General features: G+C 39.5%; 1 protein-coding gene across 5 annotated transcripts in view; it reads right to left on the reverse strand.

Moving 5' to 3' along the window:
* Nucleotides 1-209: 209 nt before the first annotated feature.
* LOC309717104 (mannosyl-oligosaccharide 1,2-alpha-mannosidase IC) overlaps nucleotides 210-12,715 on the reverse strand; it is a 213,546-nt gene continuing 201,040 nt past the window's right edge. For all 5 annotated transcript variants that reach the window (XM_082551397.1, XM_082551393.1, XM_082551394.1 and 2 more), the window contains exons 8-12: nucleotides 12,145-12,260; nucleotides 8,491-8,710; nucleotides 5,256-5,428; nucleotides 2,891-3,006; nucleotides 210-1,720 (exon numbers count right to left, since the gene is read on the reverse strand). In XM_082551397.1, coding sequence (XP_082407523.1) covers nucleotides 1,579-1,720; nucleotides 2,891-3,006; nucleotides 5,256-5,428; nucleotides 8,491-8,710; nucleotides 12,145-12,260 — 767 coding nt within the window. In that variant the 3' untranslated portion in view covers nucleotides 210-1,578. The remainder of the gene's footprint in view (nucleotides 1,721-2,890; nucleotides 3,007-5,255; nucleotides 5,429-8,490; nucleotides 8,711-12,144; nucleotides 12,261-12,715) is intronic.

Here is a 12,715-nt window from a genome sequence, read left to right on the forward strand (position 1 = left end):
CTGGTTGTGATTGCTGGAACGTTCCATAACCCTGAGACGTCCCCATTTAATTAAATCTGTAATGAACTTCCAGCAAGAAAATCCTGAAACAAATCTAAGCAGCAGATGACTCCAATCTTCTTTTATCTTGTTGTTGCTACCTGCTGTCGAAAATGAGCAAAAACAAAACTTTTTAGACTCAGTAAAGCAATAACGACAAGGCAACCGCGGTCGTTTTAAATGTACAAAGTTGCACAGTTTTTAATCAGTATTTGAAAATATTTAACAATGAAAGTTAAAATCAAACAGTAAGAATAAGTAATAACAATAATTAATATCAGCAATAACTAGACTTAAAATCAGAACTTTTTAGTTTTTTCCCCCTTTTTTTTAACTGAAACACCTGAGGGAAGCAAATAAAAAGAGAACCCAGAAAAAAAATAATCACTGAAGTTTAAAAAAGAAAAAGACACAAAATAGTTGAAAGAAAAACGTCAAGACAAGCTCATATGGGGTCACTCAAATCATCCGTTATATACAGCACATTCGCTCCACAACTGTGCGGAACAGCAGTGATGAAAGATGACGTCTCTGCAGCCTAACTGCCTTTAACATCGGTATTGGCAGCCATTTGGATTCACATGTAAAGGCAGAGTGAAGCAGAAGAAACTACAACAGAAACAGGAAAACCCATTTGGAGCTGGAGAGCAAATGTACTCTATTCCTTTATGGTTCTTTTACAGTCACAGAACTGACATTACTGCGTTTGTCACTTTGATCTGAAAGGACAGAGAAAGCACTGTCCTGATGGGAAAAAACTGAATAAAATAACAGCACACTGTGGAAACACAACCCAACATCATTCTTTAAAAAAATGGTCCCTGGATGCATAAGACACGACCACTTTCCTGATCACCTCTGAACTTTAGAAAATTCATTCGAACTTGTTTCCGTAAGAAACGTGACATCAACATCAGTTTAGAGGTGGACTTCAGAGTCAGATATCATGTTTGTACATTAGTCAATATTCAAACCTCACTGTAAATGTTTAACTTTCCACTAAATCTCACCAAAAACACATTAAAAGAGGGAAAAAAAGCAATGCAAAGAAACCTTTGGTCAAAGAGTGTGTACTCACAAAGGAAAACAAAACAAAAAGCACTGAGAGGATCTCAGGAAATCATTGATTACTGAAGATTAACGGAACAGCAAAACTAAGGAGCAAAACTTAAGTGGTTTTCTGTGTGTTTCTTTCTTTCCGACAATATGGCCCACGCTTCATCCCCCCTCTCTCCCAGACATTTGGGTCTGCAAGTTAAACCAGTTTCCTCATAGAGGAAAGAAGGAAAGAAAAAAAGGTGCTCGTTTCATGAAAGTCATGTTCGTCTTGATTGTCCACAAAATAGAAGTGCCAGCAGGAAGTAACTCCGGCAAAAGGATTTACAATCACAGCGTAAAACGACAACATCCTTTACTGGAAAGGAATCGAGAGTCCGTAACACGCTCCTGAAAAGACTCGGAACCTGCACTGAATTGGGGTTTTGCGATATTTATGTTTGTGTGTGTGCAGATGTCTTTAACTGTCCCAACTGTTCAGTCTTATTCGGAGACCGTCTTTTCCTGTGTTGCATCATCCTGCAGGCAGCTATTGCGGATGATAGGCAGCGGGTGGGCTTCTGTGTTAAAGACCCAGTCCTCCAAGGAGAGAAGGTCATCGTCAGAGAAGAGAAGGTACAGATACCTGAACACACAGGAAGAATGCTCATTTAATTCAGTTAATACTGGATAAATAGATGTCTGTTTTCCAAGAAACAGCAGCTTGTTGGCAATAACTTATTTTTAAAAAACAAAAATTATATTTTTATTTATCAGGCAAATAAAATGAGTTCACATTTGTATACCTGCATTTGAGTCGGTGCACTGCACTTCCCTGAGAAATTAAAAATTAATCATTGATAACGTTCCAACACTAAAACTTATTTTTTGTTCAGGAAGACAAAGTAAATGTCATGCTTTACTATTTTTTCTACTGCTTTGTAAAAGCCTTACATTGGGTGGTGATCTAATAGATCAGTAAAGCACTGCACTGATAATCTCAGAGCTGATTTTGTTAAATTTGTTTGTCTCTCCGAGTTAGCGTCACATTCCCTTCATGGACATTAGAGTGGAATCAGTCTTCTCATGTTATTCTTTGTAGTTTCCAAAATGATTAACCTGTTTTTATGTGATCCTTTGTTACCCTTATTGCAAGTACAAGAAAGTCAACAGTGCACTACAAAGTGCAGTTAAAAATCTTCCAGTACTAAATTATTACACCATTACCCTGGTTTGAATTGAAACTCTCAGAGGGCCTTTAAGTTTGCAGTATAGCTGTTTCTAACATTAAGATTTGAGCTGAAAAAAAGAAGAAAACAATCGTGCTCGTTGTTAAATAACCCACATTATTTGGTGTAGATGAGAATCTTGATGAGCTACTGCAGGCACTGTAAACATACTAACTGCACTGGTATGTTGCCATTATTATGTTAAAACAGTTTTTGACAATGCACTTTGTCTGACAGAACCTTAATGATTCCTTATGCACCCGAGGAAAACAGGTCTTTATCATCTGCTAGCTGCAGTACAACTTTGGATCCCGAATGGTTTACTTTGCTTAATGACCCAGGAATGAGGGGAGGTAAAACTTATTCATCCTACTGCACACCACCTATTTATCATCCTTTCTTATGCCTGCAAAAAAATAGTGTGTCTCATTCACAGCATTTGTGTGCTTCATGGACGGAACAGGTAATGGGTTATGATGAATTCCCAACATCCTCTATTACTTTTAAACTGACAATAATTTATGCATGTAGATTGTAAAATGCCGGTTCTTTCACCAGTGGGGATATAGAGAGGAAAAGGGGCTTACTTAAGTGTCTCTGAGAGGAAGAAGCTCTGCTGCATGTTATCATGGCTGACACTCGTGGTGTAAACATCGCGGATCCCAGAGAAGCCAGACTCCACTCTGCAGTGCTGCTCCAGGGCCTGGCAGGAGGCGGAGAGGAACATGGCATGTTTATTGTGGAAAAAAGGAAGACCATCTCCAGTTTAGCTCACAATGGGGCATTTCACAAAATCTACTTCAAACAAATCAGAGCATAGAAGTAAAACAATCAGTTATTCTTCTCAAATGTTGGAGCAGGAGTAGAAAATCCTTTACTCAACAACACTGTGTCCATGTGCGCCTACAGAAAGGCTACGATTGAGCATGCCACGGTCTTCAGCCAGCTGCACAATTGAAGCTTAAGCAATGCTAAATCTGACAAGGGCTAATGGAGAGTGGCTGAGCTAGCCAAGCAGATTAGCTCATTATTACCCCTGCTACAAAGGGCTGCCTTATACGTGCTAATTAACAAAGACCCTGACGTGTTAATGCTTGATGTTCATGGAGAGAAACGTCGTGCGCCGCTTTCAACCTTTGTGCCCAATAATTAAAGGCCCGTCAAACTCGTCAGCCTGATCTCTCCACTTCTGTGCGCACTAAATTAATGCTAAATCTTTCATGGCAGCCCTTTACAGTTTACTACAGTTAATGTCCTGTCTATTGCCACATTAATAATAGTGATCCCTGCACAACCTTCCCCTCCTGCTAGTGGGATTGCTTGATCTACAAGGTAATGTATAGTGCCACACAATATCAAGGAAGGCAGTTCGGGGTAATTGAGGGTGTTAAAGGGGCTTGACATAATAGGCGAGTGCAATTTATAAAATGAAAATTCAAGCCAGTAATAAGACAGGATATAGGGGACAAAATTACACTGTGCAGTTTCTGACGCTTAAATAAACCATTAAATTATTTTTGTAGTGCACTGGCCTCATGTGTGCTTTATAGTTCAGTTGTTTGGAACCAAAGAATAAATATGTCTTCATATCGACTTTTAAAGGCTCTCTTGGACTTGCATTTCCTCAGCTTTGAAAAGCTTCAAACATTAATGATGACTAACTAACAGCGCTGGGGATCACAACAGTCATCAACATACACCCATTTTTATTTATTTTTTAACCCCCCTCTTCAGCACTGGAACCACATCTTTTTATCAGAAGTCCTATAATATTGCTCAATATTAGCTATTTGCCAATTTGTCCTTTGGAATTTATAATGGCTGAGAAAGAAAAGAAGCACCCTTCAACATTCTGAGTGTCAATGTTGCATAATTTGTCCACTAGAGGGCACTCTGCATGCGGCACATTTTTGGGATTTTTACTTTGTTTCCTAAGGTTCCACCGACAAAATGCAGATCTAATTTATCCATCATTGTTTATTTTCTATCAGTTTTTAACTTGAAGATGTAAAACTGTCTCAGTTCTTTGAATTATTATTATGATTAAACTCCCTCTAATGACACCATTAGGTTTTGAGAAAATGATTGCTCACAATCCACATAACATTATAGCTACAGGCTAAAGGCAGATAAGTCCTATCCATCACTGTAGGGCAAATTTCACTGACTGACTGGCCATGTTGGACCCACGAGTGTCCGAGCGGGGTTTCCCTTCCTCACAACTGTTCACAGGTCCCAGGGCAAAACAGTGTGCTGTTTATTTGCAGTTTATGCATCGAAAAATGTTCAATAGACACATTTTTTTGGACATATTGTAATTTTGAGAAATATTACAGAAAATGAAATTAATATAAACAAAAACTGGAAATACTGATAGTTTGGTTGTTGATGATTGCTTTCTCTTTATCTTCATGTTTGGGGTCTCAAGAAGCTTTCCAAGGGGAATGTTTTGTAACTGCAACTTTACAGAAGGCATTTGAGTGCTACAATGGGAAGAACGGTATCAGGAAAGGTTTCTGATGTAAAACTCTGCCAAATCAAATATGATGAGCTACCTGCTGTTGTGACCCCTTTGTGACTAAGGGAGCAGCTGAAAGCATTTGTTTTTTGTGTGTTAACAGCTCACTTAGGTGTTTGTGTAACGGCGTTGATACATTTGCCTCAGTTGTAAGGAGGGAACTGCACAGATTTAAACAATGACACACAAACCCACCTACACATCTGTTTTATTCCCTGCATTAGACTTTCTGATTGATTAGGCACATGTGTGTTACCATGGTTGCAAAATTATGCTATATAAATTCATGATTTTTATTGTTGCCTGGCAACTTCTCAGAGGCAGGAAATAGTCTGGCACATAGCCAGCTCCAATATGGAAAACCATCGCTTTTACAGTGTGATCTCGTATTCATACAGATAAGGCAAATATTAATGCTGAATTGATGATCCCACCTCAACAGCCTCCCAGCCCCACTCTCTGTACTTGGGGTCATGGGTTAGCCTCCACATGTACATGTAGCTCTCAATTACTTCTGGTCGTAAGATGTAGTATCTGTCGCTCAGTCTGGTTGCCGTCGCCTCGGCTCCGCTGTCGAATCTGAACGCTTCAGGTCCCAGTTTAGTAGCTGATGAGACAAATACACAGACAAGACGTGGGATGATTTTCCGCCAGTACAAATGAAAAGTTTTTCAACAGATCTGTGCTTAGTTTTATAGTCTAAAATTGTTCAGAAAAGACGATGAAAACAATGATTCAGTGTTCTTTCTTTGCTGTGCATCACCTTCATACAGAATTCAGTCCTTATTCTCAGTTTAAAAAAGGCTTGAGGTAAAAATTAAATGAGATCCTCACAGCTGGTCAGATGGTCTGTAGGCTTTTCTTTATCTTCACTTTCATTATATCTCAACCACAATTCAAGACTACATAGCAAAGAAATTCTATTTAAGAAACAGCACAAAGGAATCTGTTCTTTCTCGGGTCAGGACAGGAGCATTGGCATAGCAACATCTTAAATTTAGAAACATTGCCTAACGTGCTTACTTTGCTCTATTTTTTTTCTGCTATTCTGGCATATTTTAGAGGCCGTGTTGCCATTTAGAAAACATGAATATGGTTGGAGAAAACAGGTTCTTTGACGTGTTGGAATTCAATTGGTCCCAAAAAACTCCCCCATCTTGTTGTAAGACATTGCTGTGAGAGCAGCAACAGTAGGAGCAGAGCATTCTGGGCCATTATGGCTCATTAAAGTGTGCAACACATAAAAACATCAAAGTAATAAATGGTTTAATGTTCCACACAAACTTCACTAAAGGTCTATCACTGTATAAAGGAAGACGAAGACAACTTCAAACAAGAAATTCTTCAGTGTGTTATGACACCACCTGCTTGGGAAAAGGGAAGCAGAAGAATTAATAACTACATGGATGCTGCTGAATCACTATTTTCATTGGTAAAGCTTTCAAAGTCAACAGTGTGAGGAGAACTCCAGTGGATGCTACTCAATTAAAAAAATAAAGCAAACTGAAAAACAGACTCACTACTTCTCTAATTAAGCATAAAGGAGCAAAATCAAGTCTGAAGTGATTTGAGCTGCACTGTAGCAGCAAAATAAAACCCCAAAAACCCTTAAATGTAGATGTATAAACGATGTTTGTCACCTCCCTAAAGTCTACATGAGGCTGAGCAGATGCGTGAATAGTGCAGGTAGAAGTAAATAAATCAATAAAAGCAACCTCTGATGCAAAACGAAACCAGAAGTAACATGAAGTCAAGCTGCTCACACTAAATCACAGCTGCACTGAGTGACAATCTTACTACACTTTCAAAGCATAAAGGTGATTATGACTGCACTTGTGGTACATCCATCTATCTATCCACACACACACTCCGACCTCAATAACCTCTTCATCTCCTACTGCTTCCTTTGAGGTCCTCATTTCCCTGCACCAGCTCGATGCTGTGAAGATGGCAGAGATCCAAAAGTAGGAGCAGGAGGAGTCTTTATGGTATCGGTATTTAAGACACAGCTTAACGGCAGCCACTTTATGTGCATGCAAGAGCAAATCTCACTTCTCTCTCTTTCCTGTAGACAGCTAATCCGAGAGCTTCTAAGCACCATTCAGTTCCTGTAATGAGTGAAGAAAAACCTGGTGGCTGACTATAGAAGAGAAAGCCAGAGAAGCCTTGCGGGCCTGCAGATCAAAATGCGTTCAAAGCATATCGAGGAACCTGTTATGTGATGAGTCACATTAGCTTACTGGCGAACGAGCACTTGAAGATGAATCCTTACAGCCCACCCAACAGAGGAAGGATAAAAAAAAAAGAAGCTTGAAATTAGAAGGGGAGATTATTGTCAGGACCAAGACGTATACCGAGGCATAAATCAAACAAGGGTCTTCCCAATGCATGTGGGCAGGCTTGCTTATATGATTTTTTTTTTTTTTTTATTGCATTTTTCCCCTGGGTGCATCTTTAGAGTGCAGCCATATACATTCTCATTCATAGGCTGGAGCCAAAGCAAATTTGCCATTGGAGGTTTTATCACAGTGTTTACTCTTCTAAACTTGATCCCTATTCCCTCTCTTATTCTCTCCGTTTTTCTTTCTTCCAGATACATTTCAACATGCTGTTATTATCAGAATCAAACAAACTCCGAGGCTCCCTGGCTGCTGCCCTACAGCTGTGAGACATTACAGAATAACTGAAGTTTAATTCTTTGCTGCTCCTTATTAGACCTGCCGTCGCTCCGCTGAGGTGAAGCCACCAAGAATGCTTCTCCTTTTTTGTCAGGTTAAACGCCCAAGGCTCTTTTAATTTACAATATTTCTCCCCTAGACTCAGTTTCGTTACTCTGAATGCTACCATAAACTCTCCTAACAAGACAGCTATAGTGCGCTACAGCAGTGAATTCCTCTGGCTTGGCTGTAAGGAGAATGAACACCAAATTGAGAAATAGATTTGGGATAAAACAGTCATTCACCTCAGAAGGAGATTCTCTTCGGCAACCTGACAGGTCAAGACGGGTGGGAGGGCTACAGGGTCTGCTCAATTATTTCTCCTTTTTGCATAAGTGTTAGGATTTAGGTTCATTGTTTCATTTAATTTAATAGGAAAATTCTCGGTATCCCTCTTTGACAGCCAATCAGTGGCCTCACTAGGAAATGGTCACTAACAGAATTATTAAAGAAGAAAGCTCTAGAAGCTGAGTTCTCACTGAGATTTAAAACCTATATGATTTTACCTGACTGTGACTTGGTCACTGCTGCTAAAAGTTTGCAATTTTCCATTTGTGCAAAAGCATCTCCAAAGCAAGCAGACTACTTTGCCTTTGTGGAAATTATAAAAGTATACCCTCTGTCTTTAGATATGTTCAAGATCTGCATAGGCAGTAAATGGTAAAATGGTAAATGGCCTGTATTTGTATAGCGCTTTTCTAGTCCCTAAGGACCCCAAAGCGCTTTACACAACCAGTCATCCCACCCATTCACACACACATTCACACACTGGTGATGGCAAGCTACAATGTAGCCACAGCCACCCTGGGGCGCACTGACAGAGGCGAGGCTGCCAGACACTGGAGCCACCGACCACAGTTGTGCCTTTCAAACCCAACATAAACCCTGCAAGTGCTACTGTATTTGACACTATTCCAAAAAAACCCAGCTCTACAGCAGCCCTGACATTTACCTGAGCGAGTATAGCTCTCATGACATGTATGTGTGATCTCTGCGGCAAGGTCCAGGTAGTGCTGCCTCTTCTCCGCTGCGCCATCATCTGCCCCAATTCCGATCATGCCCCCGGAGAAGCAGGCCAGGTGACCCATCTTGTGGTCCAGGATTCCTCCTCTCCACTCAGCCATGTAGGTGAGACCACCAGGCGACTTCTGTACCAGGTTGGCTTCGATTGCCTGCAATGACATACGCAGTTGGGAATATTTGAACCTGATGTGCCCACTGCCATCATTCGCATACTGTTTGTTGCTGTGATCAACATCGGGAAACAGATTTCTTTCACCAGAGATTTTACTTCTATGTATAAGAGTTCACAATTAATAGTGATACGATATGGACAAAAGTACCGGGCTACATACATATTACACACACAGGAGCTGCTCAGCTTTACAAACTTATGCCGCAAAGCTTCCTGCACACAGTTTTTGTGCTGATGTTAATGTCAGAGGAGCTTTAGAGTCAGTTATTGAGTCAACAGAGCATTGGCGACATTTAAGCCCTTGTGCTCCTCTCTGCACCAAGGCTTAAAATTGATTGAATTCAAGCATGGTACTATGATAGGAAGACACCTCTGCAACAAGTGAGCTCTTTAGAACGACTCATTCTTTTACAAGTGTTGTAAAGGCAAGCTGCATGGCCAAGTGCTTGATTTTATACACCTCTGGCAAAAGATTAAAAGGTGTGACCCAATACTTTGTCCATATAGTGTACTTAAAAAGCCAATTACTTTTAGTCTGATTTAAACTGTACAAGCAGACCCCTCACAGTTCCAGAGAGGTACTGAGGAGAAAGGTCTTCTCTCACATCTCTAGTTTTATTTCTCCATGACCCAGAAATATTCTTTGCTTTTTTTGAGGATTTTCATAAATGAATCTCTAGGAGAGACGAGCCTTACCGGAGGAGCTCTGGACACAAAGACACTTCGATGCCTTTACCGCACTTAAACTTCACTTGGGTAAGTATATTTGGTGACTATTTTAACCGTTTATTTTAGTTTTCTATGATTGATGCAGCAGCAGCGTTTCCCTCAAAATCTAAATTTTTGTGACACAAGTTTGACAGACACAGACAGGAATACAGAAATCAAGTTGAAGCAGGACAAATGATAAGTGTTCATTTGTATTCATGAGTTGTATTAGATATTTAAACGATGGTCAGCTGTGCAACCAACTTTTCTACCCCTAACTGTTTGTGTGCGTTAAATAAATAAAAGCTGCTGACATACCTTCATTCTTGTCACTGTGTGTGTCACATTATGAATTCGACTGAGAGTAAATGCCTTGAACTTTATGCTCCTCTGACAGAGGTCATAAAAAGCAGCAGTAAGCAGCTGTGCCACCTGTCATCTTTAATAGACATTGTTTTAAAATTACTGCTCCGAAGCAAGGGCATCTCATTTTGACTCCTATCTCCTTGTGTCTTCTCCTTGCCTCCTCTGCTCAGACCTTAGGTCGGAAGGACTGAGACATGAAGAGACAAAGAACAGCATAGAGGACTTACAGACATCTTAGAAGAGGAGGCTGAAAAGTCTTAAAGGTCTGAGGAAGACATTTTTTATCGTCCAATATTGGCTACGAAGACAGTACAGAGACTGCTGTGCAAGAATGCAGGTGGGGACTTTCATACTACAGATGACTAGCTCAGATAATTAGATGTTTATGTAGCAATGTCTACAGTGATGCTTCAGCAATATTTAGAAATTAGAGCAATCAGACAGACTTGTGTGTTTATGTTGACTTATTATGTTATTATCACAGTGGATTGAGAGCTAAAAAAAATGCATGTAAAGAGATTCTCTGCAAACTCTATGCACTCAGTATTATTTGAGGCATAACATTTGTTATTCACCAGTTTCTCACCGTCTGTCTCTGCGTTTGTTCCAACAAACCTAGAACTGGATGCTACGATAAAACCTGACAGATGAAAACGCACAAAGTACTATTAAAAGATTATATCTTTTACTTTGACATCAAATCTGCAGCAGCAGAATTTTTTGCAAGTCCAAAGTCATGTTTACTTATCTGTAGATGATTTAATGCAGCCAAAGTTATAGGAGAAGATAGTGCAAAAGGATTGATAGCTAGCAAATACATTCAAATATGATGCTTTGCACTCCATGCATGCATATCATTCAACTGGCTGTTCACTGAAACCTGAAAAGTGTTTATACATAACACCTGGTAAGATAGCTGCTTGGTTCCCTATAAGAGCTCTTCATGACTGTTTAAAGTAGAATTGCTCAAGATGTGGTGTGATACATGCAGTTTAGATTAAAGTGATTATTATTCACCAGTGCTGTATGTGGGTGGTACTGGAATGTGGACTAAATATGCATACTTTTAATTTGGCACGACAAACGTAGTTGGTGTCCACCAGAAGTAATAACATAACAGTGCTAACAAGACAGGAGCCACAGCCGACCATGCAAAGACCGTGACCTGCAAAGACCCACTCTGCTGCCGTCTCGTTAACACGGTCCGCAGTAAGAGATAAAACGACTGATTATTTTTTATCAGACACTGATAATTCATGATAATTGCGTTACAATAGAATATATAGACAATCTTTCCTCCTATAAGGGATTAGTCCAGTGTGGCTACTGCAGTGCTGCACAGTAAATGTATTGCTTTTGTTGCAAATTAATTAACTGAAGGAATCAAGAATCTTTTTTGTACATTTCTGCTTCTTTGCAGGTGTTTCTTGTCAGTACTTTGTTTCATAAAACAGCTGTTTCCACTTGCAATTCTTGTTTACAGCAAGGGAATCACTTCATGCTAAATAGGGGGTGTTATAAATAGTTTATAAATACCATGTTCTCTGAAAAAAAAAACATTTTTCTTGAGGGTTGCGGCTGATGATTTTCCTACTAATTAGCTGTTGTTAGCAGTAATCATGGCATAGCATAATTAGAAAATGTTCTCTCATTCAGCACCGTTTTAATTAGAACTCTACTTTTATTTGGATGCCAAAGATAATGAGTTGTGCCATGCCTTCACCTCAGATCTCTGTATAAACATGTAGCATATAACTTAATCTAAAAGCGCGGGGGTCCTTTGCCATTTAAATACCAAGTCACAGGGGAGAAAGAAAGTCTGTAATTAGTAATTCTGCCTCTGGCTTGACCCTCTGATGAAAACCGAGGAATTCTCAGTGGCAATCTTAAATTATTTTCTATGATATTGTAATTGTAGCCACAGGCAGTGTGGTTTACTCTGACATTATCTCCATTAAAGAGGAAATAATAGTGATTTTATACATGATCATAGCATGCACATTCAAGTATACGGATATTTTTCTGCTGATAGTGGAAGAGCAGCTTTTACTATTGCACCACATGAAAACATGCTCCATTCGGCTGATTACAGCTGAGTCCATTCTGTGTCAGATAAAGATAATTTACAGTGTTGTATCCTTTGCTCAGCCTTCAACTAGTCCGTAAAAACAACATACTTGCTTGTCCTGCTGTTGATTGTTACGGGTGTAAAGCAGTTTGTGGGCTTTGCTTTATTAAAAGTGTATGCTAATTACTGTAATTATCATTTAATCTAACTGAGCTATGCTTCAGCAAGTTGATTCCTTTGTTTACACCGAAAAATAAAGATTTCCATACCTCCAGTGCAGTGTAATACATCTTCTTCGCATCGTCGTCCGTCTTGTCTGACATCAGATATGATTTGATCAGATACTCATAAAAGCTATCCCCAAGGCCACCAATGGAAACATGATCTACAGGAGAAAATAACAGGAAAACTGAGTTATTCAGCAAAGTCTCTCACACGCACAAACCCATATGCATGGATACAGATTTTTTTATTCATGATTTTCTGCAGGTGCTGGAAAATTTTTAAACAAATTCAGAATTTCTTGAAAAGATGGCAAAAGTATTTTATATGTTTCAGGAGAACAGTCACAACCACACTTTAAACAGGAGACTTAGTGGTCAATAATCTCTAATCTTTAAGCTTTTACACCATAGCTTACAAAGTAGACACCTTATTGTTTGAGATAAGTTGTGAAATTAGTGATTGAGATCATAAAACCACCAAAAACCTTTGATCATAGATCAAGTGAGCATTAGGTCTGTTTGCACTAGAATCAATCAGCACAACTGCCCCCTAAATGAATGCAGTCACTTCTGCATTGGCTTCTTTGTTCATTTTAGATATAAACACTTTGCTGCT

The sequence above is a fragment of the Aulonocara stuartgranti genome (assembly GCF_965226115.1).
Source record: "Aulonocara stuartgranti genome assembly, chromosome: 11".
Taxonomy (NCBI): Eukaryota; Metazoa; Chordata; class Actinopteri; order Cichliformes; family Cichlidae; genus Aulonocara; species Aulonocara stuartgranti.